The following is a 27583-nucleotide window of genomic DNA, read 5'->3' on the forward strand; positions in this document are numbered from 1 at the left end:
TTATTTTGGATTTTAATTAATTTAAATCTAAACTGTTTATTTTATAAGATTTTAATTAATTCAAATCTATAAAACAGAAGTAACATAAAATATGCTTTCCTCAGTAAAGTGCTACTTCCTATGAGGAGCCCTCCCAGAGCCTTTTGGTATAAATCAGCAACACCTCCTACCTTTCTCTCCCCTTTAGTGCTATGTCCAACTCAGCACCTCATCCACTGTGCATCAGAGCGAATTTGGACTTGCCAGGCTTGCCCAACACTATGCAAGTTCTAGAGGGCAGGCCCTCTGTGATGAATCTATGCCCACCACCTCTCCCTGGGGAAATGTCCACAGGGTAAAACTCAAGTCCAAGCTGGACACGACCGAGAACCAGATCTGAACAAGGGACTCTACCCTGCAGAGCCTTAGCCAACGCATCTGAGGACCCTTGGCCTTCCTCCTGTGGCCCGTGAGGCCTCTCTTGTGCCATGGCCCTGCCCCCAGGCTGCTGAGGGTTTCTGAGAAAGTGCTACCACACTGTGAGGTTGCTCTGCAACCTCACAGACAGCCCTCTGGTGCATCTGGCAATTCCCCTGTTCTTCCCCAGGGGCTGGTTCTTTACTTTCCCACAACCCTGTCAGCAGCAGTCAGCTTGCTGGCCATGCCCTTTTGCATGAATTTCTTCCTTCCACAGTCCCCAGGCTCTGCCCAGCCCAAGGCTGTTCCACTTCCAAAACCTCTCTCTGGAAGGGTAGCAGGTAGTCGGACAGGAATAGGGAACTGAGGCTTCAGGGGCACTCCAGCTCCTCCCGACACCCAGTCCACATCAGCAGTGTGGCTTTGCCAACATCACAAAACTGCCTGGAAACTGAGCATCCTCCCTTACGAAATGGAGGTGGTGACTCTTCAACAATCTCTTAAGCAAATGCAAGGATCCAGGGAGGGATACAGGAAGGATGGGAAAGGGCAATAAGGAGCATTACACAGAATTCCTCCCACACAGTGTGCTGGGGTAAGCAAGGGCACTTCTGCCCACCTCTCTGCTCAACCTTATACATCTCAATGGGGGAGGGGGGGAGAGAGACTCTGGTTGGTGCCTGGGTCTCCAATTCATCTAATCCTATAAGCTTTCAGGACAATCACATCATTTTACCTTAGTCCCCAGATCACAGACTGGATCACGATCCCAGTCTTACTGGGGATCAAGACTCAGTCATAAATTTCAAAACTGGATGGATCTCAAAGATCATACAAGCCTACATCTGATTCTTGATTCTCTTATACAGCAACCTAGCAAGTAGTCACCTACTCTCTACTTACATACCTCTAGTGACGGGATACTCACTTCCTCCAGAGGCAGCCCTAGATCACTCTTTTATTTGCAAAGTGCTTTGTTCTGCATCTGCTGCATGCTGGCATTCAAGGGCACATGGCAAATTCTCGTTCCTCTTGCCTTCCATGCCAACCCTCCGCATGTTTGAAGGCAACAACCCAGTCCCTCTCACTCTTCTCTTTGTGCCAAAACATCTCCAGAGCCTTGAGGTGTTCTCTAGGTGCTGTGATAACCCAGATCCCTGAGCATTCCAGCTGGACATTCCAATTTGTCCTTGTCTCTCTGAAAGGTCAATAGCCCAAATGGATCACAGTACTCAAGGAATGATTTGACCAGCACAGAGCAGTCTAGACTAAGGACATATTCTGACCACTCTATACCTTTCAAAGCAGATTGAGAAGCTAAACAGTAACCAATAATCAGAGGCTAAGGGCCAAGCAGCACTCTACACACGTCAAACACTCCCCCAACTCAGAACCCACCTGGTGGTAAACAAAAACTAGATTTTTTTTTTTCTTTCTCCAAAAATCTCCATCCAGATTCCTCAGCCTCTGAGGGAGTCTCATACCACCTAGCCCTCCACCTTGAGCAAACACAGCCAGGCCCCAGCTTGGGCACATCTGCTGCGAATCCAGGTGACAAAGGCAGAAAAGATGACACCATCAACCCCATAAACCAACAGACATGTTAGGCCCACTGCCTCCTGCAGTAATGGCACAGCAACCCACTGAGTTAAAGACTTCTGACATCTGCTCTGAGTGTCAGGGACAGGGGAGAGAGGTAAGGCAGGTTCCAAGGGCTGTGAATCATCCCTACGCGCCCCCACAGCTCCAACCAGAGGCTGCAGGCCCAGCTTCTGCACTGCCTGGAACACACAGACCACAGAGCAATCCACTGCTCAGCCGACTCAATTTTCTAGTTACAGATCTTAAGTACTTAGGCATGTGCTCACGAGAACATACATCCCTTACAGGGAGCCGAGAAAGGGAATTGTGCAGAGGTACAGAATAATTGAATCAAGATTTCTGTCACGCTGCTCTCAAGCCCTAGACCACTGCCAGCCAGTTTTTTTTTTTTTTTTTTCCCCTTCCTTTCCTGATGTAGGTTTTAGAGACTCCCAGGGGGCTTTTTCTCCTCTCAAACCCATTAACATCAGCCAAGCTGGCAGTCCATCCAGGGAAAGGCAAGGGGGTTAAGGTGGGCTGGTGTCTGGGACAAGCGGACCAGCTCAGGAGGCCCAGGTGGCAGACCCAGGGGTTGAGAAAAAACCGACAGGGAAGATTGTCATCTTTGTAATCCCTGTGAAGCCCCTGGATTCCTTCCTTCCAGGCCCAAGAGCAGAGATGAAAAGATTATTCACTTCCTCAACCCCCCACCATCCCAGCCACCCTTGGGGGTATTCTGGGAGAGTCATGCATACACAGCCCCCCAGAAAAGACACCCTTGACCTCACCCCAATCCAAGCATGCCTCTTGAGCAGCCCACAGGCCCCGCCCTACCTCCAGGCCTCCCCTACAAAAGGGACACCGCTTCCAGCTCATACCCTCCACACACTGCCCTCAGGCACCTCATCTGCACTTGAAGGTCTTAAAGGCCACAAAGGATCTGCCAAGTCGGCCTTATTCCACCCAAGGGGTGAAGATTAGGGAGATGAGGGAAGAAGGGATGAGAAGAGGAGGACTCAGCCCACCAAACATATCCAGGCCTGGGGACTCTGCTGGTAAACCGGCGCTCAGCGGGCCTCTTTGCTTCCACCCCTGAGCAACTGGCCGCCAGCGAATGCCGCCTCGGTTCCCTCCCCGACAGACAGGTGCGCGCAGGCTTCTCTTACCTTCATCTCTTTTGCGCTTGTTGGTTTCAGCGCTGGGGGACGTGATGCCTAAGATGCCGCTGATGGAGTACGAGGAGCCTGCCGAGTCCGTGCTCACCGACGACACCTGCGTCACGGAGCCCGTGGACACTGTGCAGAGGGAGAGGGCGGTCAGGGCCCAGCGGGAGGGCCGCGAGGGCGACCCGGTACCCGGGGCGCATCAGCCAAACAAAGGCACTCGCCCTCCACGGGGCTGCGGGGCCGGCGAGGGAGCTAGATAGGCGGGCGGGCTTGTGTGTGTGCGCGCCTGGAGGACACCAGCCCAGTCGCAGCGGCCACACCCGGGCGCTGAGACCGGCCCTCCCGCCTCAGGCTGTTCGCCCAGGACCAGGCAGGCGGTTTGCCCAAGGCAGGGTCTCTGCTGCTGGACGAGGAGCAGCGAGAACTGACAATGCAAAAAGGAATATAGCAACAACTACTACTGTGCACTGACTCAAATCCTAGCCTGTCCAAGGATGCTGAAAGCACGGGGTGGAGAAGGGAAAAAGGGGAGCTAGGGGGCCACCACCAGCCGGGGCTTTGAAAAAAGAAAAAGGCCTGGACTTCCTTGCTCCTCCCTGGCCTGGTTTCATGGCCTGGGAGTCTCCTTTTATTTCTGTTGCTTTTCTCCTCAATAAAGTTTTTCTTTCTCTTAAAAAAAAAAAAAAAAAGAAAAAGACCTATAGGTACTCATTAGCAGGTTCAGCCCTGCGAACATACCCAGCCATCCACACAGGCATAAATACTTGCACATTCATACACACAGCTAATAAAACTCCAACAGTTTTACAGTTCCTCGCTGTCTTTTTTCCCTTCCAGTTTACCTGGATTTAAATTTTTAACATGAATTATATAAAAGGGATATATTACTGTATATTGTATAATGTATAGTTATATGCAATATAATGCATATGTAATACAGTGCTAACTAATGTTTTGGGAGCGCTTACTCCTGGCCAGGTTGAAGCATCTCATTTAATTCTGAAAGTTTTGAAAGTTAGAGTTGTTGCCACTTTGCCTTTAGGAAAGGCATACATTAGCAGCAGTTTTCACAAACTGAAAGAAATCCAAAAGATTTCTATTGTTGTGACACAAGTCGCAAAGGGGAATCCAGTTTGTTTTGCCACAGGTTCTAAGAGGCAGCCTGACCCCAGCTGCAAGGAAAGCGGCCGGGTCATGCTCCTTTCCTGGGAACAACTTTAAACATGTGTATCCTATCATACTTGCTTTTGCTACATGTTAGTGTCATTTAGGTCCTATGTATTATTTTTTGGGGGGAACTCTCAAAAAATTTTCCATATAAGTTAATGGCAATCGCTTCTTCATCTTAAGCCATTTCAGCTTATGAAAGCTTTCCTAAGAGTGCCCTGTTTTTGAATGGGGTTCAGAGGGGCCTGTAACCCCTTTGGAAAGACAAGGCTCAGAGAAAGTGACTTTCCCAAAGTCACACAACTAGTAAGAGGCAGAATAGTGACTGCAACCCAGAGACAAAAATCTTAACTCCTATAGTTATCTGTTCCTCAGTAAACAATATTTTAAAAAATGTTTCACTATACTTCAGTGTTTTTCACTTGATGCTTCCAACAACCTAGAGTGGTATTATTTATCCCCATTCATCAAATGGGGAAACTGAGACTCCATAAAGCCAACAATTTGTTCAGTCATCTAGCCAATGATCAGTAACACCAAGACTCAGTCTGTAGTCTATTGACTTAAAATCTAGAGTGCCCCTGGCTCTGGAAATGTGGACAGAGTTCAGTGACTTGTTATAACTGAGGTCAGGTCTCTAAGATCCTAAGGATAAGAATGGGGGAGGGGAGGTTTTGTGCAAGTTTCACATTAACTCCTGGCCACAGAGTCCAAGGAAGAGACCAGGGAGTGGTCAGGGTCAGCTCAAGCTATACAGCTGAATCTCCATCCTGGGCTATGGGAATTCTTTCTTGGTTCATTAAAACCTACAAACCAATCTCAGACACATTTCCTTGGGCTATAACTAGCTAGAGGCAGGTGGGGGCCGCCTTTGACTCTAAAGTAGAGGAAATTACTAGAAATAGCGGTGATTTCATGAGAAGCCGTTGTTGCTTTCCTTGGAGCACATCCAGCTCTTGCTCCTATAAGACCCAGGGGGAACGGTGCCTTTCTTCTCATATTTGAGTTTGATTTTAGATCTTCCTTAGGAGACACAGAAGTAGAAATCGTTAACTTCTCTTTTCCTTCAGCAGAAGCAGCGCCTCAAAAATAGATTTATGCAAATCTCACAACCTTTTCTATATTGAGGTCCAAAGAACAGAGGAAGAAAGAGGACCAAAAGTCATTTGGTGCTTTAAGCAAAACAACCACCATGTTGTTGACAGAGCCGATGATATATATTCCAACATTTTGCATGAGACTCAAAGACCCAGATTCCAATTCTGGCTCCAACACTTACTGGCAATGTGACCTTGGACTAGTTATTTCATCTCTCCAAGTTTCTGTTTCCTCATTCCTCAATAAGTTTTTGAAATATAAGAGGCTATACACATATAAAATACAATTTTTACAGAGATTTCTGAGACAAAACCAAGCATCCTGCTGACCTACAAGGCAAATTATTCCTCTCCTCAGTTGAAGGAAAATTCTGTTACTGTTAGTTGATATTTTACGTGACCTGAAATAGTTAAAGCCACAAGTGAAATTTCAGCCACAAACATTTCCCCAGGAGTCTTCGTCAACTCTCTTTTCGCCCCAGTTCAAGAGAACTGGTAGTTCCTTCCTTGGGCTCCCAAGGTACTGCACCGTGTGAGCTTTCTCTCAGCATTTTGCAAACTTCTCAGTCACATTCCCCCATTAGACGGAGAAGCCCTTGGGGAAGGGGATTTTGTCCTGCCTACCTTATAACATTAGTCTCCAAGGGCACCGTCCACACAGGAGTGTAGCAAACGCTTCTTGAACAGATTATTAGAGGAAAATTTATTTTATGGCAGGGAGAAATTCTGTCTTATCTTTACATAAAGAGACAACTCAGGAGACTCAGAGACCTCACAGAGCACCAGGTGTTACTTTTCAGTACACATATGGGGAAACTGAGGCTCAAAGAGATGAAGAAACTTATACAGTTCACTGAATGAGTTCATTGCCAGACTGGAACTAGCAGCAAGATCTTTGCCTGATCTCCATGACCATGAGGAAGCTCAAGTTTACAGTTACAGAAGTGACTAAGGTGTGGAAACATTACAGTGTCTGGAGCGTGATTAAGCAAAATTGACAGGGACTGTGGCTGACATCTCTCAGAGGCATGCTGAATGCCACCTCCTTTTTTATAGTAGAATAACTTTTCCCCCAGCTCAGTAGAGGTGTTTCCTTTATCACAAGTGGAGAAAGAATATGTCTAAAATTGATAGGGGTCATTTTCATCTCAAAATTTTTGCACGGAAGGGAAGGCAAGGGAAAAGTGGAACTCTTGAGTAGTAGGGAATATAACTCCCATCCTTACTCTGACTTCAGAGTCACTCTCAGACTTCACCACAAATGTCAGAAACCCCACTGGCAGCCCTGACAGTTCATGAAGTACATGAGATTGAAGCAAGAGAGAGAGAAAAAGAAAGTTTGGGAAGTTTTGCCACATCTTCACTCAAGACTGCAAGTGCACAAAGAATTGTAGAAGGGCTGGTTGATAGAAGAAAAAAACACATTCAAAACTACTTACTGACTAATGATGCAGAAAATGTTATGAATAAGTATCCCTTTCTTGATTTATTACTTTAATTATCTGACATTCTATAGACCCCCATTAGTGGATTTTTTTTTTTTTTGGCTTAGATTTCAATTTTCTGTCTCATGGTGAAAGCTATTTATCATAATAATCAGTAAAATTCAAAACCTTTTAGCAGTATTTATAAAATTCATTTACCAGGTTCAGCCCTTGGAGAATGACAAAGAAGGCGCATTAGTACGTGTGCCGAAGTGTTTTATGCAGAATTATCTGTCCATAAGAATGATTAAAAGTTCTTTAGAATATTTGGAACCCATTAGATTTTTAAATTTTTTTTTTTTTGAAGTTCTTCTTACCTATACTGTGACTGGAAGCTGGGACCGGCTGATTGGGCGGCTGCTGTACTTTTGTCCGGATGATCCTGTGGGCATTGGGGAAAAAATAATTGGCTATTTACCATCATGGAGAAGAAGCAATCTCAACTAGCTATGCATGGAAAACCAGAAAACCCATATCAAGCTGGGGCAAGGATCAAGCTGGGGCAGACATGAGGAGAGATTATAAGCCCAGATTGGGAATTAGGGGGTTGGAAGAATTCTGACTAACCCCAACTCATTTCCTACCTCCCAAGTTTCTGGGCAACTTGCACCCTCTTTGGACCTCAGGTGCATCTATAGCAAGAGGCAGATGTGTTCATGTTGCCAATAGGTATCCCTTTCTCAGTGGCAGCTCCAGCTCCATAAGGAACTCGCTGAGTGATATTAGATAATTCCGTCCCTCCCTGGTGGAATGAAGGGACTGAACCAGGTAATGTCTCTGTCCCTGTTTCTTTGCTTTAGAGAGCCACAGGAGGACTAAGATCCCCACACATCAAAAACAACCATGGAGGGGGTATATATGGAGTTCTGAAACTAAATTGCTGAAGTACTACCAGGGGAGGACTGGCTGGGTTTTGCTAAAAGAAATCCTGTTCACCTCGTACAAAACCTCGTGGACAGACTCCATAGTCCTGGGAGCTAGGGCCGCCTGGCCTGTCTTCACAGAGACTGTGCTCCGGTTCTGATATGAACTTGATTGTGACCTGGGGTAAGTTCACTCCGTGTGGGCCTCAATACAATAAGGGAGTTGCAACAGTCCACTCTTGGCTTACTTAAGTAATTAAATCCCTTTGGGGGAAAAAATAACCTATGGAAAAGCCCAGGGCATAAAAGGGATAAAAGCAGCCCTGCCTCTCCTTTATCACCTGGCAGCTCTGAAGGCCTTCTGCAGAATCTTGGGCTCTGGGAAGCTTAGTTAGTAAATCTCCTCCTGGAAAAACACATGGGGTTTAACCAAGACCCCAAGCCTGACATATCATAGAGCAGCCCACCAGGGCGTGGGCCAGATGTTCTTTTGGGAGCTGACAGAAAGTTTATTTGAAAAAGTTCTACTTCAGTCTCCAACTATTACCTTTTAAAACAACGCTTATTACTAGAGTATTCTTTGCCCATTGTAGACTATTTGGACAAGTATAAAGAAGACATCTAAAAATCACATTTCAGTGTATTTCCTTTATGCTAACATTACTAAGCATATTTGGAAACATCATTTTCTCTTAACAAAATGTAGCCTGCATTTTTTTAGTCAACATTATAAGAGGAGTGTTTTCATATTCAAGACCACTGGTTCATTTCAAGCTGCTTTGGGTCTCCAGCTTGTGCAAATGCAGAGGACAGAAGTGGCAGGTGCCTTCCCTTAATCTCCTTTGCTGTGGCCTCTGTCTTCTTTTCTCACTGGGCACCAAGGCCATGCAGCATTCTCCGCTAATGACCTGGAATAGATGTTTCTCACCACATCACCTCCCAACCACAGGCCCTCTGGAACCCAGGCTGCATGAGCTCAGCAAAGGTCCTTTTCCTTTTTCAGTGAGTCAACATATATGTTGCCTCAACTATATTCAGAGTTTTTCTTTGTCTGTCTTCTCCAATATTTAAACCACTTATTTTGACTAAGCAGATGTGGAGCATATTGACACAGACTTGGGAGTGATGTAGTCTTTTTGATCACCTAGAATTAAAGTAACATCTGATCTAATTTTACTATTTGTATGTATGTTACCTTCTCTGTAGATGTGTGGACTGGCGGGACACATACATATATATATACACATATACACACATTTATGTATGTACCTATATGTATGTATATAGGTGTATTTGTCTACAAACATATACCTAGATATATATCATATGACTTTATAAGATATAAATATAATTTATCTATATTATAGGTTATGTGTATATAAATATATGGTAGTATATATTGCACCTATTTCCCATAGAATTCCAGCATAAAGTTGTCAATTTTCAAAGCATTGTCTGGCCATTAAATGTGTGCATAAAATAAAAAAGCCTCTCTAGAAGCAAAATATTATAGTTTGAATCCCAGTCTTGCCATTTGTCAGTTACATGACTTTGGGGAAGTTACTTAATCTCTTGATGCCTCTATTTCTTCATCTGCAAAATGGGACTAAAAATCATTCCTATTTCATGGGGTTATTATGAAGATTAAATCAATTAACACTGAGAATAATGGCATTTGCATAATAAATGTTCAATAGATATTTGCTGTTGTTATTTTCAGTATTATCTTCATAAAGATCAATACTCAGCTTTAACCTTAAAAGGTTCATATTTTCAGGCCTCCCTGGTGGCACAGGGGTTAAAGTCTCAGCACTATCAAGCTATGGCCAGTCACTGCTGCTTGAGTTCCATCCCTGGCTAGGGAGCTAACCCACATGGCGCAGCAGACCTCTACTGTCTCCCTTGCTGCTCCCCTCAGAAGTGTATTTCAGTAGATCTGCCTGTTCTGCTCCCCACTCTGTCTCTGTTGAATCACTGTACCCTGTACCTCTGGCCTACAAACCAGTTTTTGTACACATAAATAAATAAAAATAAAATCTTTGGGGAAAAAAAGGTTCGTATTTTCCACAAATGTCTTAAAAACACATGGAATTGCCTCCCCAGCCTTGGGAGCTGGGGAGGGGAAGGCAGGCACCCCAACACTCCATTTTAAGGTTGTGCTGGGGTTGTCCTTTATGGGGAAGCCAGAATTGTAGGGAAGCCTCTAACACTTCCCCCAGGGATACAGATTTTGTCCATATGCTTGCAGCAGCTGCCAAGACAAGAACAAAGAGCATCATGGTCCATTGAGAAGAAAGTATAATGGAAAGAATAAGACAAATTGAATCATAGCAATTCTTTTAAAAAATGGGGGAAAAAATGGTGTCTTTAAGACTCGTCACAACAGGAGTAATACATAGAAAATTGATAGTCAGGGCTAACTGGCAGTCAACGCTAAAAGGCACAGCCTTTATTTTGCTGAGTATGAACATGATCCTGGATGCCATATGAACATCTTAGATGATCCAACCTAGAAGGGACCTCAGCAATGAATCAATTTCTGTGAATGAGGAAACGAAAGGCAGAGCATTCAAGTGACTTGCCCAGGATCACACAGTAAGTCAGCTGAAAACTCCCAGTTCCCAAGCCTGAGTAGCTTTCTTTGAACCACTTTCGAAGGAAGTGACTCCAGTGCAAAATATTTCCTCCTTGAAATTTAAAGCCAATTTGGATTCAAATTCCATTTAGAGTCTGAGAATTAAAACTTCAAGAGCAGTGAAGTATTACAGGCATTTGTTAGGATCTGACTTCAACATTGCCCCCGCTGCTTAGAAAGACGATGTCTTCTCACAGCCCAGATAGGGTTGTAGAAATACCCGCAACTACTGCACTGCTCAAACTGCCATTGGCACAGTAAGAACCTCGGGCCATTGGCTTTGCCAAGAATTCAAAAGCCGAGGTTCCAACTGGGCCAAGCTGGGAGAGGGCTCACAGGTGACACGCACGCCTGCGACTGATGTGTACAAGAGAGAATGAATGGGTAGGTAATCTCAGAAAGCTGCTGCCCAAGGTAGGATTAAGAATCAAGTTTGCAGGGCCTCCCCGGTGGCTCAGCGGTTGAGCGCTGGGTTGCGAAGCTGCCCACGACCTCGGCGGCGCTGGTTCGATCCCCGGCTGCTCCCCGGCCACCAGAGGAGGGTCCCACATGGCCAGCAGACCTCTCCTGCCGCCCGCTGCTCCCCTCAGCAGTGTACTTCGGTCCTTCTGCCTGCTCTGTTCCCCGCTCTGGCTCTGGTGAATTCTCTCACCCTCCCGTGCTTCTGACTGTACCCAGTGCATGCATAAACAAAAACAAACAAACAAACAAATAAATAAATAAATAAAACATGCCTCTATTAAAAAAAAAAAGTCACCAAAAGCCACTTGAATAGTAAGAGGCAACATTTTTACAAAAAAAAAAAAACACAATCAAGTTTGCAAACTGTCATCCCCAGGTCATATCCATCCCTGTACAAATTTTATTTTTCCTATACAGTATTATTTTTATCTTAGTTATCGGTATTGGTAAGTTGGTAGCTTTTACATAAATACATGGATTTCTAGCTTCTTCTGAAAAAGCAGAGCACACAGCAATCTTGACCCCACATTTTCACATGACAACCACCAGGTACTAATAGAGCTGTTCCCTAAGTAGAAATGCCTCTCAGTCCTCCCACGTGGCCCCTAACTTAGAGTCACAAGACTGGAACAGCAGAAGGGAGACTCCATTCCACCCACCACTTGGGTCCACTCTAGGACAGCCACCTCCAACTGACACTCAGGCTGATTCTAAGAATGCCTCATGCAGGTTGTACAGCATCCCAGCCCGTATTTGTCACATCACCACAATGACTTGTGTCCCAGGAAATCTCCCACAAGCTTAGTAGGTTCAGTGTTGCTTAACCCCATGTCAGGCATGGTTTCCCAGATTGGTCTCCTGGAAGATAACAGAAAGGCACACACTTCTAGGCGTGGACAGTGGAGATGTCTCTGCAGCCACCAGAACAGCTGCAAATCCAGCGCTGCCCTCCCTCGCTATTTGAAATAGGAAAGGGTTGCCTTCAAGGGAGACAGGGGCAGGGAGAAGGAGCTATGGACCTTCGGACACAGTGACATTTGCAAGACGGTTATTTGGAAGCTGCATCTGCTTGAATGCAATGGGAGCTTTGCCTTCATATGAAAAATAAAACTGTAAGCTGGGACAGTTCAGTCTTTGTGGGGGCTAGAGGTACAGAATGCAACAAAAGCAAGCTCAGACTGTCCCACCACACTTATTTATTTGTATGACAGGAATGGTTGTGAGAGACACCAAAGCACTTCCACTGAAAAATGGAGTGATGAGCCAAAGAGTGCTCCCAAGAAGAGCTCCCAGAGCCCAGGAAAGAGCTGACGTCCCAGAGGGAGCCGGCAGACAGGCAGCAAAACATGTCAGGTGCAAGGCTCAGATCCAGGGTAGAAATGCTTTAGTCCTCCTTGCCTTTCCTCACAGATCTTCAATTCTGTCAGGGCAGAGTCCTGCAGCGCAGTAGTGGAAAGAGACCAGCCCTTCTTTCACCATCAGGGACCCCAGGATTTACTCCCATCTCTATCTCAAAATTCGTCTGCACTCCACCTGGGCCTCAGGTACCTATCACAGGGCAGAATTAGGCCTTGAGGGCTGTAGGAGACCACAGATGTGAAAGTACCTCAGAAGCACAGTCAGTGGGCCACCATTATGGACTAGAACCCCTAAGTGGCCCCTGAGTTGGCCAGGCCCTAACAACTAGCAGTCAGCAGTGTCCGTGCCCTCCCCACCCTCCACCCCCAGCACAGCTCTGGGCACAAAGCTGAGCCACTATTTCCCTAGATACCCCTTTCCATTAACCCCCTTATAGCCTACACTATGTCTGCAGCCACTGTGCTCCATCTATTTCATGTTTCTTTCAAATAACTTGTTTTTTGACTTAAGGAGATTAATTTTTGTAAGGCAATATTAGTTCTTGACTATAAATAAGGGAATCACAAAATTCACACTCACTGGTTTGGTGTGTTTTTCTAAAATACATTCAAATAAGTTTATCACAAAATAATTTGTATCTTTGTGTCATAGAGAATGTAAACGAGGGCCCTACAAATGACATGTGCTTGTCCTGCAAGACATTTTTTTCACTAAAATTAGTTGGCAGTGTTTAACTCCACAACCTGCTAACTCCACAGACATTTTATACACACAAACATGCACACATTTGTGCACACACAAGTCCTAGTTTCTGGTTTCTCTTTAAGAAAGGAAAAAAATCTGGCAAACGTTGGACCCACATTCTTGGAGCATTTAGCAGGAGCTGAGAAGCGACTATCCCTCAGGAGACCTGTTGGGGTCTACTTTGTCATCAACCCACTGCTCCACTATGGGTATAAGACTAGTCTGCTCTGTTTGTTGCAATATCTGCCTGTCCCAGCATTAGCATTAGAGTCTGTGACCCCCACCAGCAACCTAAGTTATCTTTCGAACCACTACACTATACATTGGGAAATCTGGGGGCTCCCAAATTCTGCTGGGTTAGGCTGAGATTCCTTTGCAGAGCAGACTCACTGCCTCTTCACTGACCTAAGAGTGTGTGCTCACTCCATACTGGGCTTGTGAAGACCCAGGAAAATAGTCGTGTTGTTTTGTGTCATGGAAATACTGCCACAATTCAGAAGTAGGAGACTCCCAAAGCACATAGGAGCCCCTGGTAATCCAGACAAAGAACAGAAGTTATTCCCCAAAACCTGCCACCACAGTGACCATTTTCTCAACAATTTCATGCCTAATTTGGACTGTTAAGACTGCTAAGTGCATACCAGAAGCCCACCCTCGACAAAGACTGTGTGCCTGCTACCCACTCTCATCCCAGCACCTCGCATGATGTCAGGGACAAAGTAACAGTTTGCTGAGAGAAGAAAAGCAGGACTTGGAAGTTAAATCATGGACACGCAGCAATTCTGTGCATTTGAGCCATTGTAGCAGGGATGACTGCCAGGACCCCAGGGGACCTCAAAGAGATTCTAGACTGACCAACTCTTTCTACTGAGGTGAGGGGTCCTTTGGGCAGGCTCACCACTGACAAGGTTAGGGTGTAACCTTGGAGAAATGGTTACATTTCCCTTGTGTAGAAAACACTCATTTCTATTCACCTCACATCTATGTCCTTGACTCTATGGGTTTAAGTGGAGTTGAGACTACCATCCACAGTAGAAAACTTTCTTTTAGGAATTGGCTTTTAAAACTCTGAGATCCATGTTTTCTGGGTTAGACCAGAGAGGAAAAGGAGGTGCTGTGACTCTTAGAAAGAGCTCAAGCCTGATTCTCATGGTATTGTTCTGGTTCTTTCTCTCCATGGGTGAGAGTCAGGGCAAGTGGGAGAAGGCAATCTCCTACTTCCACAGCATCTTAGCATCCTGAATATCACTCCTGGAGATCTTAGACCCACATCAGAACCACCAGGGCCCTGGGCTGTCAGAGAAAAAAAAAAAAAGCTTTGCCTAGGTCACATTCTGAGTTTGTAGTAGAGCTGGAACAAGAGCTAAGTCTTCCAACTCCAAGTTAGGGTTTTGTTTCCCAAACTCAGTGGTCCAAACTCTGCCCAAAATAGAGGCCACGAAGATCCCGGGAACTTCTGAGATAAGTCCATGCTAAAACTTTGAGCCTGGGCTTTCAAAGAAGTGACATTTGTAAAAGTGTACTCAGGACAGCTCATTGTTAAGTTATAGACACACAGAGACAGTTGGTGAGGAAGAGATGGAAATTACTCTGGGCTCAGAAGAATTTCAATCAGGAATGATGTTGGCATGACCTCCTTTCCCTGGGTCTCGGGCTCCTGCCCACTTTGGAGAGAAGAGGAAGGGCAAATAGAGAGACACATCATGTTCCATTAGCTTCCCTCCTGTCTGGTAACCAAGAGACCAATCTTCAGGGAATGCACACTTAGAGCCTATAAGATCCATCTGCACACTTAGATCCATCATCCTACCCAGAACCCTAGTCCCCCACAGGCACCAGTCCCTCACCTGTTGATGGAACTGACACTGGGCACCGTGTCATTGTCACACACCCGTTCTGCCAGCAGCCGGTCCCTGATCTCCCAGGCAAACATGGTAGGATTTTGGCGTTTATACTCAGCGATTTTTTCCACCACTTTGGGTGTGGCGACCTTTGGTTTGGATCCTCCAATTACCCCAGGCTTGATGCTCCCCGTCTCATAATACCTACGACCCAAGAAGAAAAGAGATTAGCCATAAGAAACAGAAAAATGGGTGCTGGCAGCAAAATAAAAGGGTACTCTGACTAGGAAACATCCAGATCTGCACTGCCTGATACAGCAGCACTGGCCGTCTCGGCTTTTCAGCATTGGAAATGCTGCTAGTTTGAAGTGAGATGTGGTGAGTGTAAGATACGTACCAGATTTTTAAACTTAGTACAGAAAAGAAGGTAAAATATCTCATTCATAAATTTTAAATTAATAATATATTGAAATAATATTGTCTATATTTGGGTTAAGTAAAGTATATCATTAAAATTCCTTGTACCTGTTTCTTTCTCTTGTTTTGAAAGTGCTACCATAAATTTGTAAATTTCATACATGAATCACATTATATTTGTACTGGACAGCCCTGGTCAAGATGCTAGCATTCACTCATTCATTCCTTCATTCTTTCACATTTGTCTACCATTTATAGGTTACAGAAAATTTACAAGTCAGCTTTCCCATTTGATCCCATAATAGTTCCAAACCACATATATGTTTTGAATGGCTGAATGATTGAATTGATGAATGAATAGATTCCCATCTATAGGTATAAAACAGAGATCCATAGAGGTTAAACAGTTTGCCCAGGATCACACAAGTCCAACTGACCAAGCCAGGACAGTGGCTCAGCCTCCTGAGCTAAAATTTCCCCAGAGAGTTGGCTTGTACCTTTAATTTGATCAGCTTTCCTATCCCTTGGCAGACTTGTCTGCATTCTGTGAAACTTTCCCCTAAAATGCAACTTATTTTCAATAAGAGAAAAACAATAACCATGATTTAAAATTAAAAGGATTCCAGAATGAACTGGAAATACATGTTCTATATAAGTCCAAATCCAAAAAAAAAAAAAAAAACAAACAACCACAAGTCAAGGCAGCTCTTCCAGGGACCTCCCCTGAGGTAAATCGCTATTTCTAAGGACATTTCCATGCTATCAGCTCTTCCTCGTTAGTGCAAATAGGATGTCAGGGTTTAACAGTAAAACCGAGACCAGGGAGAAAAGTGCCATGAAAGATCATTTCAGAGTAAAAAATAGCTTGATTCCTTTTCTGAATCTGAGCCTTCACTGGGATATCTCAACATTTACAAAGGAATTCTTGACTTCCTTTTGGAAAAGAGATTATGTGGCAGTTGAAAAAAAATTTAACCAAAAAGACATTTTAAAAATGACTAGTAATTTTTAAACCTAACTAGAGTTTATAATAAGGAAGGGAAAGAGGCCATTCTTCCACGGAATTGCTGGGAAAGGCTACCTAGGAACAAGACAGGTTTACATATAAAGAAGTGCTGAAATTCTCATCCTGGGTTAAATCTGTTTAGGATCAATTTTAATGACATTCCAGAAACAGTAGAAATAATTTTGGAGCAGTGGCATGGAAGTGGAAATTATATTTTTCATTGAAAATACTGAGCCATTTACAAATTTTGACCATAAGGGAAAGCCCAACTTATCCCCCCTCTTTCTATAATTGCTGAAAAATTATTAGTTGCAAGCAGATTTTTATAGAAATATCCAAGAAAATACTTTTTTCCCAGTCTAGAAAAATCCATAAATCAAGGCACACAGCAATGTCTGCTGCCTCCAATTATCATTTCAATTTTGCCATAGAAAGTCATTTTTTGCTATCAACACAACAACTCATTTAGACACCGGCTTTAAAGTTTACAGAGATCTCCCTTGAGTTATCTTAACTCTCACGTCGATCCTGAGAGGCCAGCTGGGTTTAATAAAAGGAAAAACCTATCATCAGAAGACTAAGTGACTTGCCCAACTCCCTTCTGGAAGTTAGAGGCAGCCCCAGCTTTCAAACTGACTATATCCAGCAAGCCTACCACTCAAGTCAATTGCTGCTTTGGCTATAACATTAAAGTGATAGTAATAATGATCCCTTGGATTTGTATAGAGCTTTACTGTTTACCAGGCATTTTCATGTGAATCTTTTCATTTATTCACTCACTCAATCAATAGTCCCCAAATGCCTTGAGGCAAGAGTTACACACACAGATAGCCCTACGCTGGGTGCTCAAAACATGTTCGCTTAATGATACGGCAATATTCGTGCAGCCACTCTGAGAAGGTGGCAAGATGGAGCCTCTTCTCCCCCGCCACTTGCCCCGCATAGAAGCCTCTCTACCGATTCCACCCGAGCAGTGCCAACTGTGACCTGAGAGATCTCTGTCTTCCTTTTGACCGACACACAGGTCAAGCACATAGACGACAACCCTATACTCAGGAAACCTCACTTGGCAACTGTATCAAGTGAGGATTCAGACTAAATAACTGTCCTTTCAGCTCAGCAAAACAATTGCTTAGTCCTTCAGCTTCCACACAACAGACGAACAGCAGCCACCAACACCCAGTGCAGTTCCGAGCAAAGAGCATTAGTTTGGGAGTCACGAATGTAGTTACTAGTCAGTGGTTCTGAAGCCAACTCACTGTATGGCTTTGGCCAACTCATTTAGCTGCCCTCAGTCTCAGACATCACATTTGTATAAAATGGCAAAGCCTGCCCTGCTTGCAGGGCTGTTGTGAAGGCAGAAATACAGAATGATTAAGAAAAAGCTTAGCAAAACATAAAGAGCATGCGTTGTGGATTAAAACCCTCTGAGTGTTTATTACTGTATAACATACCACCCAGTTCCAAGTGGTCTGAACCGTCCACCCAGGCTCCAGTGAAAGAAGACAACAGCCAGGTCTTCTGGGTGGATTTAAATGGGCCTCCAACCACCAGGCTGTGCCTGTCGAGCGCCTCTGGAGTCTTGAGCTCTGTGGACTGAATACCCACGCAACTGGCAGACTTCCCATGTTCCAAGATGATGGGGGTCCCTGCATGCCTGCAGGGACTCTGCCAGCCTTGCCCTGCAGCTTCTGAAAACACAGCCACCGCACACTCTCCACAATCTGTCACCTGTGTGCGCCCATCAAATTCTTCGGCGACCAAAAAAAAAAAAATCTCAGTGGATGGAACAGCCCCAGTTCAGAAATTTCCAGTCACACTGTTTTAGGGCTGAACTTGTTTCTTAAAAGGCAGTTCTAATTAGAGTGACATTTTGTCCACTGTGGTTCTTAGTTATGAAAATAATGAGCTATGAAATTCCAATTTATTGTTGACAACTTAAACGGCCAGGCACCGGAGCGGCGCGTAACTTCCGAGTGCCACTGTACCTAGTGACAAATCTATTCGGGCCTCAGGAGGCTGCCGGAGGGGTCTGGCAAGGGTCCCGTCCCCTTCAATCTCCAGGAGAGATCTGTAGGGCTCCCAGCACCAGGACATGAGGACCTGGCATTTGGACATCCCCTCTGAGAAGGGCTCAGCATCTTGCCCTGAGAAGAATTCAAGTACCGAGCAAAATGTCGGCTCAGCAAAGATGTCTCAGCAAAAACAAAGGAAAGAGCCTTCTTTTTCTCTCTCCTTCCCTCAGTATAGTGGAGCAGCCTCCCAACAAGCAAGCTAAGATCCATTCGGCTGTACAAGTCTAATGCTGGGAATCGCCAATATTTTTCTTCTCTCCTTCTATCTTCTCTCTCTCTCCCTTTTCTCTTTGTTTCCTTTTTCTCTCTTTCTCTATCTCCCTCTCCTCTATTTTTCCTCTTCTACTCCTGCTCTCATTCTCCTACCTAAAACTGCCATCTACCAAGAACTGATACAGAGCTCTGCCTTCTCCCTGAACTGTGGCTGGGGGTCGTTTGCTTGCTGAGTACTAACCGGGAGTGGCACCGCCAACTTGCACCATTGAGGTGACCTGTGAAGGGCAGGCAGACGAGGAAGAAACACAGGGATCAAGCTCCCTAAAAGGTTGCCAGACCCTTAGCTCTGAAACTTATTTCCTTGGCCCCAGCAAGGTTCCCAAGGTTAGAAGATGTCGCTCCCTCCACTCGAGAGAAGGTCTTAAATCCCAGCAGATGGGAGGGCAAGAGCAAGCAGCAAGTCATGAAGTCACATACTTCAAAATATTTCTCTGCTATTCAGGTATATCTGTTCTCAAACTGAAATGCAACAGGACTAAGGTTGTTTTCTGACTCAGGGAAAAGAACAGTGAAAGCCGAGAATGTTCCTGGCTGCCAGTACAACTTCACAATGCCTGCAAACAAAACGGTGGCTTTGATTTGGGGCTATGGATGATCTAGGAGTCCTTTCTTCACAGTTCAAGTACTGACCGGCCCTATGGACACAGGTCACTCACTTCGTCTCTCTTAGGTTTGTTTCCTCATCTCAAAATACACATCCCTGCATTGTGCTGAGGCTCATCCGAGGAAATAAACGAGGGCAGCGCTAAAAGGCTGAACAGCCCTCTGGGAGAATCGGCATTGTTAGTGTTTTGCTTGCAGCAAATCACTGGGTCAAGTGGCAAGTTTCAAGTGTCAGATTTGAGAGTTTGTGTTTGGTTTGATTTTTTTCTTCTTTAATTTAATATATACTTAGGATGTCTGTCACTACAAAGGAAACCAAGCAGATAGAAGGAAAATACTGCAGCCCGACACAATAAGGTTGATGATAACCCACAACAGAAAAATGAGACTTGACTTTTAAAAATGGAATGTGCTTTTGAAACATTAAAGTGAAACGTTGAGCTCTGGCTAGTGATTTATAATTTGTAGATTTTCCACACAGCCCTGCTCAGGCCCTGGGCTCACCTAAGGTGTGTAGGAGGAAATTCCTAAGGATTTCTTACTCCTGGGTACTTTGGAATAATTCGGGCTTTCAGAAGACATGCCATCCCTCTGGACTAGTCACCCCATTCCATGGGTCACTTGTAACAGGGGTTTCCCATGACTACTTTGAACTGATTGGTCTCAAAAGGGCTTTGTAAACTCTAAAGTGCTGTGCAATGGGCAAAGTGGCACCATGATGCTCACTCTGACCTACACACTGGGTAGCCGCTGGGTCAGGTTTTAGACTGTTGTTTGAAAAATCAAGGGAAGCCTGTAGCTCCTGCCTTTACCTGCCAAGAATTTTGCTGACACAACCATGGCTGACCCGAAGCTGCCTGGAGATGTCGCAGGGCCTGACACCTTGATGAGCAAGTTCCACTATCCTTTGGCGAACTACATCCGGGAGTGGCCGTCCATTCACAAAAACCCCCCCAAGCTGATTCACTCCTCCATGTCCTGAAACAGATCAGAAACAAAGGCAAGGGAAAGGGTGGTTAGAACCAGTCACAGAGTAGAAGTGGCACCCAGAGCCCCTCTGAAATGGCCATAGGCTGGATGTCTTGAGCCTGGAGCCAGATGGAGCAGACTACACCTCAGACATATTTTAAAAGTTAGTCTTAACTTTTGTCCATCTTCTGCCAGTCCACTGGGCTATTGACAGAAAACATCCCCACACTATTTTCTTTTAATTGCTGGCATTTTCCTTGCAATTTTTTTAACAATGAAATATGTGAAGACCCAAATGTATACTGGTGATACAACCTACTATATACATGATGTTGAGGTCTAAGAAAGATTCAGGGGAGGAAATATGTTTTAAACACATCAGATATCAGATTTAAAAAGCTTTTTAAAATGAATCTCTCTTCCCTTTAACAAATATCATTAATAATGAAAAGTACTACTCCAATAAACTTAAATCTCAGGGGGTAAATTTTGTTTTTTATATCTCAGGGAGTAATTTTTTTTTTTTTATATCGGCAATCTGATTCAAAGGCTCGGGACTTCAAAAAATATTTTTTTAATAGTATCTGCAAAATACTGAGACAAAATCCACCCACTGCTTAGATTTAAAAAAAAAAAAAAAAAAACCTTTCTTTTAGAAGGTGAGGCTCACACATCAATAAAAATGGGAAGGAAATAAATAAACAAAAAAGGTGAGGCTGATGTGCAGATTTGACCACTGGACCCTCTGAGAGCACATGAAAGAAATGGGTCAGAGGACCACCTTCCACCCTGCCGAATCAGGATTTGTCATAAAGGAGCTTCCCTGGAATTTTTGGAGTGTTTTGCAGTTGACAAGCAGTTTTAAGTTGATTCAGGGAAAATAAATAAGCCAGAGAAGGCTTCTGAGTCCCAGGTTTTACAAGGAATCTAGGATGGGTTTTAAGTAAAAGGAATCTAGGAAGTATCTTCTCGACCCAATATGCTCCCTTCACTTACATCAAGGTCCATCTTTAAGGAAACGGATCCAATAAGTGAAGAGCCAAACCAGTAAACACAGACTGATCCAGTGTAGCAAAATCATTGACCTTGTAGCTGTTAATCAGCCACTAACTGACATCATTTAATGACTATCAAAAGGCAAAAGCCAAGTCCAAGCATTTACCAAGGCTGCTAGCAGCTCAGAGGCCAAGGAGGGGGAAATCCCTTAAATTGGGGCTTCACTGTGCTACAGAAGCAGGGAATCTCAGAGGTCACACAAACACACCACTCCAGCTCTAAAACATAAAATAGAAACCTAATCTCAGTCATCCCCCAACCACCCTCAAGTACTATCCAGGCTCACGAGCAGCATCTGAAATAGGGGTGGGGTGTGTGTGTAAATACCCACAACATAATCTTTTCCCTAAAAAAAGCTGCCAGGGCAATTCACTGAAGTATCCCATAAGAGTCTGAATTGAATATTTCCTAAAATTTCCGAGCTCAGGCTTATTTCCAGGAAAAAACACAGTTTTAGAGATAACTGCAGTACTTAGTTTTAGTTTTAAACTGAATTTCTCTTTGATTTTCAAAATGAATCAGTTCTGATTATTTTAAAAGACTCCAGATACGGGAAAAAGGAAAATTATTCTGAATAGGATTTTGCAGTTGCAACATAATTGTATAGTTCACCTAAAACAGAAAGACTGCAGCTACCTCTGGTCAAGTATCTTAAGAAGGCTTTGTTCTGGGGTTGGGAGTACCTACTAAAAAAGCATTGAACAGATCTTTCAAGAATAGGTTTAATTTAAGAAGTAAGTTCAAAATCGGTACAAATTCATCTGAATGGATAAAAAGGAAGCTAAAACACCCAGCATAACCCACCAGCCCAGGCATTGCGGCCCATTTACAATAGCCTGTCCCTTAATACTAAGCCAGTGGTTTCCATCCAAAATCCAGTGGCAACCTTCAAAAGACTTAAATTCTAAGATTAGTCCTACAAGACATTTGTGAGCTTTGGGGGCCACTTGTATCATGGAAAAAAACTACAAAGATCAGACACGCAAGGTGACAACAGGTCCCCAAACCCTCTACTCTTGACCACAAAGATTGGGCTATCAATGCTCTTCCAGAGTCCGATGCACATGTCCACAGTTGAGACCAGGCCCAGAATGACCTGGGAGCTCACCACTTCCCTCAACTTCTTAAAAAGCACCCCAACCCATTTGACTCTCTGCCTCAATCACTGTCCTATTCAATAGAGCACTTCAAGGCTGGCAGAGTAGTGACTTACAAGTGTGGTCTGAGAAGGCAATTGAGATCGGAAAGAAGTAAAACTGCCTGAGAGAGGGGAGGCAGGATGGTGAAGAAGAGGAAAAGAAGTATGAAGGGAAGGGTGCAGAGTGCACAGACTAAATGAGACAGGCAGCAAGAAGAGCGTGGAAAGGAGACCCGTGAGGAAGTCAGAGGAGGACTAAAAAGGAAAGGATCAGCCACAACAGGCCAGACTGGAAGGAAGAAAGGGAGGGAGGGAGAGAGGAAGGGAGGGAAAGAAGGTGAGTATCATGTTCTGTGGGAGGGGAGAAAACAGAAGAGAAAATGGAGGAAGTCCATTAACGGGTAATCTGGAAGACAGAGAACTTGTGAGTGGGACCTTTGTTTTCTGGGATTGCAGCTCCAGTCCTGCATCTGCTTTGAGCACCCAAGCTCTACCCTCTCCTTCCTGTGCACTCCAGTTGGGTGAGGGTTTATACCAAAGAGGATGCTGAAGGGGCATACCCACACTCAGTTACACTTTTCAGGGGCAGGTAGGATTTACAGAGACTGATGTAAAGATTGATATAAACACATCAAGGCAAAAACCAGGAAACAGACACCGATGCAAGGGAAACACAGCCCCACCCCCAGAGGGCACAGAGCAGAGTTTGGAGGTGGGGAGAGGAAAAAGGGGGAATTGCAGATACTCTGGTGCCTTTGTGGCTCAGTCTGAAGGAGTCAGCCTCCACAGATGCTACTCAGCCAGGAAAGGACATGTTGCCCACCAGGGCATAGGGTCTCAGGGAGAGGGTCTCTGCTGACTCAGCTCCAGATTGAACTCCAGAACCCACAGATTATTGAAATTCCTCTTAGTGTAGCAGAGAAGATGAATGAAGGGACGCACAGACATGCAAACAGGAACACAAGGAAAGGGCAGGGATAAAATCTTGTCGATGGACTCTAACCAACAGATAGGTGCTGACCCACGTGTGCAGTCTGCCCGTGGATACAGAAGCAGTTAAACCAGGCAGAGAGAGAAGGCCATGCACGGATGTGTACCACCCACACAGTCCACTGCCCTCTCACTGTCCCTCTTTCTCCACTTCCATGAATCCTAGAAGATCCCAGAACCAAATCCAGCTTTGCTTGTGTGAACTTGCTGTCAGTCCTTTTGTCTCTCAAGTTTCAGTATCATACTCTGTAAAATGGGTTTAACTAAAGGTCTGGATGTCACTCAGGAAGGAGACTGGCTTTAAAAGTGTTTTATAACTGGTAATCATATGTGGAGATAGAAACATCTGGGAAGGGGGAAGTCATTGTCCTGATGAAAAAGGAAAGCTTGGAATAAGGGGTGGGGACAGGGGAACTCAGAAGCCCATTTCCTAGTAGCACCTGCACCTGCCCCCATACAACCTCCACGCCAATGTTGTCCCATAGTAAAGTGGGGGGAGGGGGGAGAGGTAGGAGAGAAGGGAATTGCTGGGGAAGGGGAGAAACTGATCTGGACCAGGAAGGAAAATGAAGAGGTAGGTGGGACTTGGTCTGAGCCCCTACTACTCCAGGGGTCTCTCAAGGTCTACTATACTCCCCCCCCCCAATTTCAAGTAAATTGGGACCCCTGAGGGGGCCTACATTGTGCAAGCAAATAGCTTTCAGTGTCAGAGCCAAGGGCACTTCCAGAGAAGCCAGGACTAGGCTGGCTGGGACCCAGCCCCCACTGTGCTGCCAGGGAGATTGAAAATGGGAGGAGGGAGTACTTCTCCAGGAGGGGCAGATGAAGGCCAGGACAAGGAGGGACAGAGACACAGGCATTATCAGTAGCTAAACAGCACCTGGAAAAAGCTGCTTTCTCCATGCTGGCACACAGCCTGGAGACCACTGGGTCTGATGCTATCTCCCCAAGGGCCAGGGGCACAACCTTTGGGTCTCTGGACTCTGCACAGAAGGAGGCAGTAAAGGTCTCTGGATTCCTGCCTGTGAGGAGCGATGCGCAGGGGGCAGTCCTCCCCTATTTTGTTCCCCTATTGCTCCTGGCTGAGCCTGCCCACCTCTCAGAGTATTGACCCAACTCATTTGTTTTATGGCTCACTCTGAGGAATCGGTCTCCCCCGAAACCGGCTCAACTCTGCACAGAAGGCTGCTGAGAGTGCTGGGTTCACCATGGACTGGAAACCAGTTTGGCATAGGCCCCAAATGGCCAGGAATCCAGGAGTCATTATTTTTTGGTTTTTGAGTTGTTGTTTTTTGTTTTTGTTTTTGTTTTTTATTTTTTTTTTGCTTGCACCAGGGCAAGCGGCTTCTCTGTGCAAATCTCCCTACCTCTTGGGTGGATTACCTCAGGAAATTGACACAAAGAGATACTGACCTGCCCACAGCCAGCCCAGCTGCCTAGATCAGCTTTTCCCTGCCTACCAGGCCACTTGGCCATCCGGGACTGAAGCAGACAAATTCGCCAGAGGAAGCTCGCCTTCTCTCCAGCCGGGTCTCTGCTGCCTTTGTTAAATGGGGGAATGCAGCCGGGCATGCAAGATCCCTGGCTATCTAAGAGGAACTTGACTTAAGGAGGGATCCCAGCCAGGGAGCAACTCCCGACCCACAGCCAGAGGGGACCAAGCTGGACCTCGTTGCTCCATCCCAGCTCTGCAGCCCGCAGAAAGGAAACATGATTTCTTTCACTTGGAATTTCCTTAAAATCTCAGAACCTAATCTAACAGCGAGAGAGGCACACTCATCTCACAGGAAGATCTGTTAATAGGCAAAGTAACAGATTCAGACAGGTCAGGCAGCTGGGTCAGCCTTGCTAGCACCCAAAATGACCCTTCCCGTCTCCTACACACGCTGTGTCTTTCAAAAGGCAAGGGAGCTGGTATGGTGACTCACTTCTTGATCTTTTCTTGCTTGCTTGCTTGCTTGCTTGCTTTTTTAGGAAAGAAGCCATCATGAGGCTGGCTCCTGCAGAGAAGGACTTAACAGGGTCTTTTAGGGTCTCTGAATGAGCTGGCTGGCTTCTAGGCAGAAGCTCAGCCAAGGGATTGCTACTTCGTTGATTTTTCAAATTCCCCTCTTCAACTCCCGGACACTTTCGGAGCTCTGGATCTGGTGTCCTCCCTTAGCCCTCAACCTCTTCCTCCACACATAATAAGCACACAGACTCCGGTGGAGGCCCTACCTCCCCCCAAGCCCGAATCTTGATCAGCCCCACAGCGGAAAAAGGCGCTATCTGGGTCGGGGTGTGGGACGCTCTCTGAGACTCGGACTGACCTCTCCCTACAACTTCGTGTTCTCCAACTGGACTGGCCTCCAGCTACTCCGTATCCAAGCCAGGATTCTCCGGGCACGCTGAGATTTCGCTGCCACATACCCTAAAGGTTGCAGCTCGCTGCCTATACTCTGCGTTGCTGGAGGCGGGATTCCCGGTGCCAGGTGCTCAGACACCAGCGGCCGAGCGCGTTGTTTCACATCCCCTGCCTGGGAGCCCTGTACTTGGCAAAGTTGGCTGCGCGGCTACTGAGGTCCTGGGTCCTCCCGGCCTTAATACCTGCCCCGAGGTCCGGCACCCCCAACCCCGTCCCGGCTGGAGAGTGAGAGAAGCGAGCTCGCCGCCTACTTACTATGCATGGATGCAAACGGGTCGTGCTTACAGTGTATTTCCATCGGGGCGCTCCAGACTGCAGGCCGGCCCACGCCGCCGCCGCCTCCCGGCGCCAAGGGGCTGCCCAGCACCGCTAGGGAACCGCGCCGCCAGGCCGGGCACCAAGCGAGCTGGGCTCAGAAAACACCGCCGAAGCTTCGGGGCCTCTCAGAGTCGCCCTCCCAGAGATCGCCGAGAGCTGCCTCTAGAGGCGGGAAATGGAGCTTGTACAGTCTGGCTGGGAGCGGACGTCCAACTCCTGGTGGCTTCGCTCCGGGGCTGGCTCAGGAGGCGGCTCCGGACCTGGCCCCGAGCAGGAGTCGCTGCGGCCAAGGCGCCCACCGCTTCGGGGGCATAGCGAAAGGCCCGCCTCCGGGACGGCTGAAAGCCCCCGGCCTCCGGATAGGAGAGGGCTTGAGAGGGCTGGCAGGACACACGGCCCTTGGCTTCCTCCACTCGGGGGGCTGGAGGCCCGGGGCTGGCAGGCGGGTTCCGCGGCCTCGCTTCTTCTGGAGCCGCTTCTCCACCCCTGGTCTCCACCGGATCCTTTCTCTCTCTCCTTTTTTGAGTCTCTGGGGTTCGGACTTGCCCCCTCAGTCTCTATCCACCGACTATCCGACGTCTCGGACTAAGTTGCAAAGAACTTCCTCTCTGGGCGCGTCGGGGCCCCCGGCGGGTTGCGAGACGCTCCTGCCCCTGGTGCTTAGGCCGACTCCAGAGTCCCGGGAGCTTTGGCACCCCGGGACCCGCAGACTTCAAAGTTCCAGCAGCCCCAGCTGCTCCCCCATTGCTGGACAAGGAACGGGGACGGCAGCGACGGTCTCCTTCTAGCCTAACTCTCTGCCTGAAGCCCACCAACTCTTCGACTCCCCCCAGCCCCCCGCTCTCTCTTGGGGATCTAGTTCAAATATCTTTCAGCTGCCTCTTCCAGGACGGCCGCCGCGCCTGCCCCGGGCGTGAAGCAAGGGACAGAGAGAGCGGATGGTCCCCTCCACCAAGGCCGCCGGGACTGCTGGTGCTCAGATAAAGCCGCTGCCGGCTTTGACTGCCCGCGCTGCCGCTGTTTCCGCCGCGGGCGCTAGCCCTTCGCCTGCTCGGCGCGCACAGTGCGCCACCGCGCCGCCCCGGAGCCGCTTTCAGGACCCGCTGCGTGTGGACAGCGCCGCCCGGGGCTCAGCCTCCCTCCGGGCGGGGGCGGGGGCGGGGCGGGGGCTCAACTGCCAATCATGCTTCATCAGACCAATCAGAAAGGTGGTAGCGGGCCCTGGCCCGAGACGCTGCCCTATTGGCTAAGCAACCGGCGGGCTCCGCCTGATTAGCCGGTACCTGGGCAATGGGAGAGAATGGGGGGCGGGGCCCAGGCGGCGGCGCCACGTTCATTGACAAACGCGCGGGGCGAAGGCCTGGTGGAGCGCGTATGGGGGATGGGGAAGGGAAGCCACACTGTGCCTGGAGAGTCCCGCAGCAGGTCCGGAGAGAACCTGGCCTCCATGCCCGCGGCCTGAGGGACTGAGGACAGCAGAGGCCGGGAGTTGGGCGGGGAGGGGAGCAGGTAAGGGTGGGGAGAAGAGTCACCAGA

The 27583-nt window shown here is 46.7% G+C and overlaps 1 protein-coding gene across 1 annotated transcript in view; it reads right to left on the reverse strand.

Moving 5' to 3' along the window:
- Positions 1-26015, reverse strand: part of PAX5 (paired box 5) — a 154250-nt gene extending 128235 nt beyond the window's left edge. Inside the window, exons 1-5 of the mRNA XM_054689166.1 lie at positions 25985-26015; positions 19985-20150; positions 14802-14999; positions 7209-7273; positions 3144-3272 (exon numbers count right to left, since the gene is read on the reverse strand). Coding sequence (XP_054545141.1) covers positions 3144-3272; positions 7209-7273; positions 14802-14999; positions 19985-20150; positions 25985-25991 — 565 coding nt within the window. The 5' untranslated portion in view covers positions 25992-26015. The remainder of the gene's footprint in view (positions 1-3143; positions 3273-7208; positions 7274-14801; positions 15000-19984; positions 20151-25984) is intronic.
- Between the last annotated feature and the right edge of the window lie 1568 nt (positions 26016-27583).

The sequence above is a fragment of the Talpa occidentalis genome, unplaced genomic scaffold (assembly GCF_014898055.3).
Source record: "Talpa occidentalis isolate TD23 unplaced genomic scaffold, MPIMG_talOcc4v2.1 talOcc4.7, whole genome shotgun sequence".
Taxonomy (NCBI): domain Eukaryota; kingdom Metazoa; phylum Chordata; class Mammalia; order Eulipotyphla; family Talpidae; genus Talpa; species Talpa occidentalis.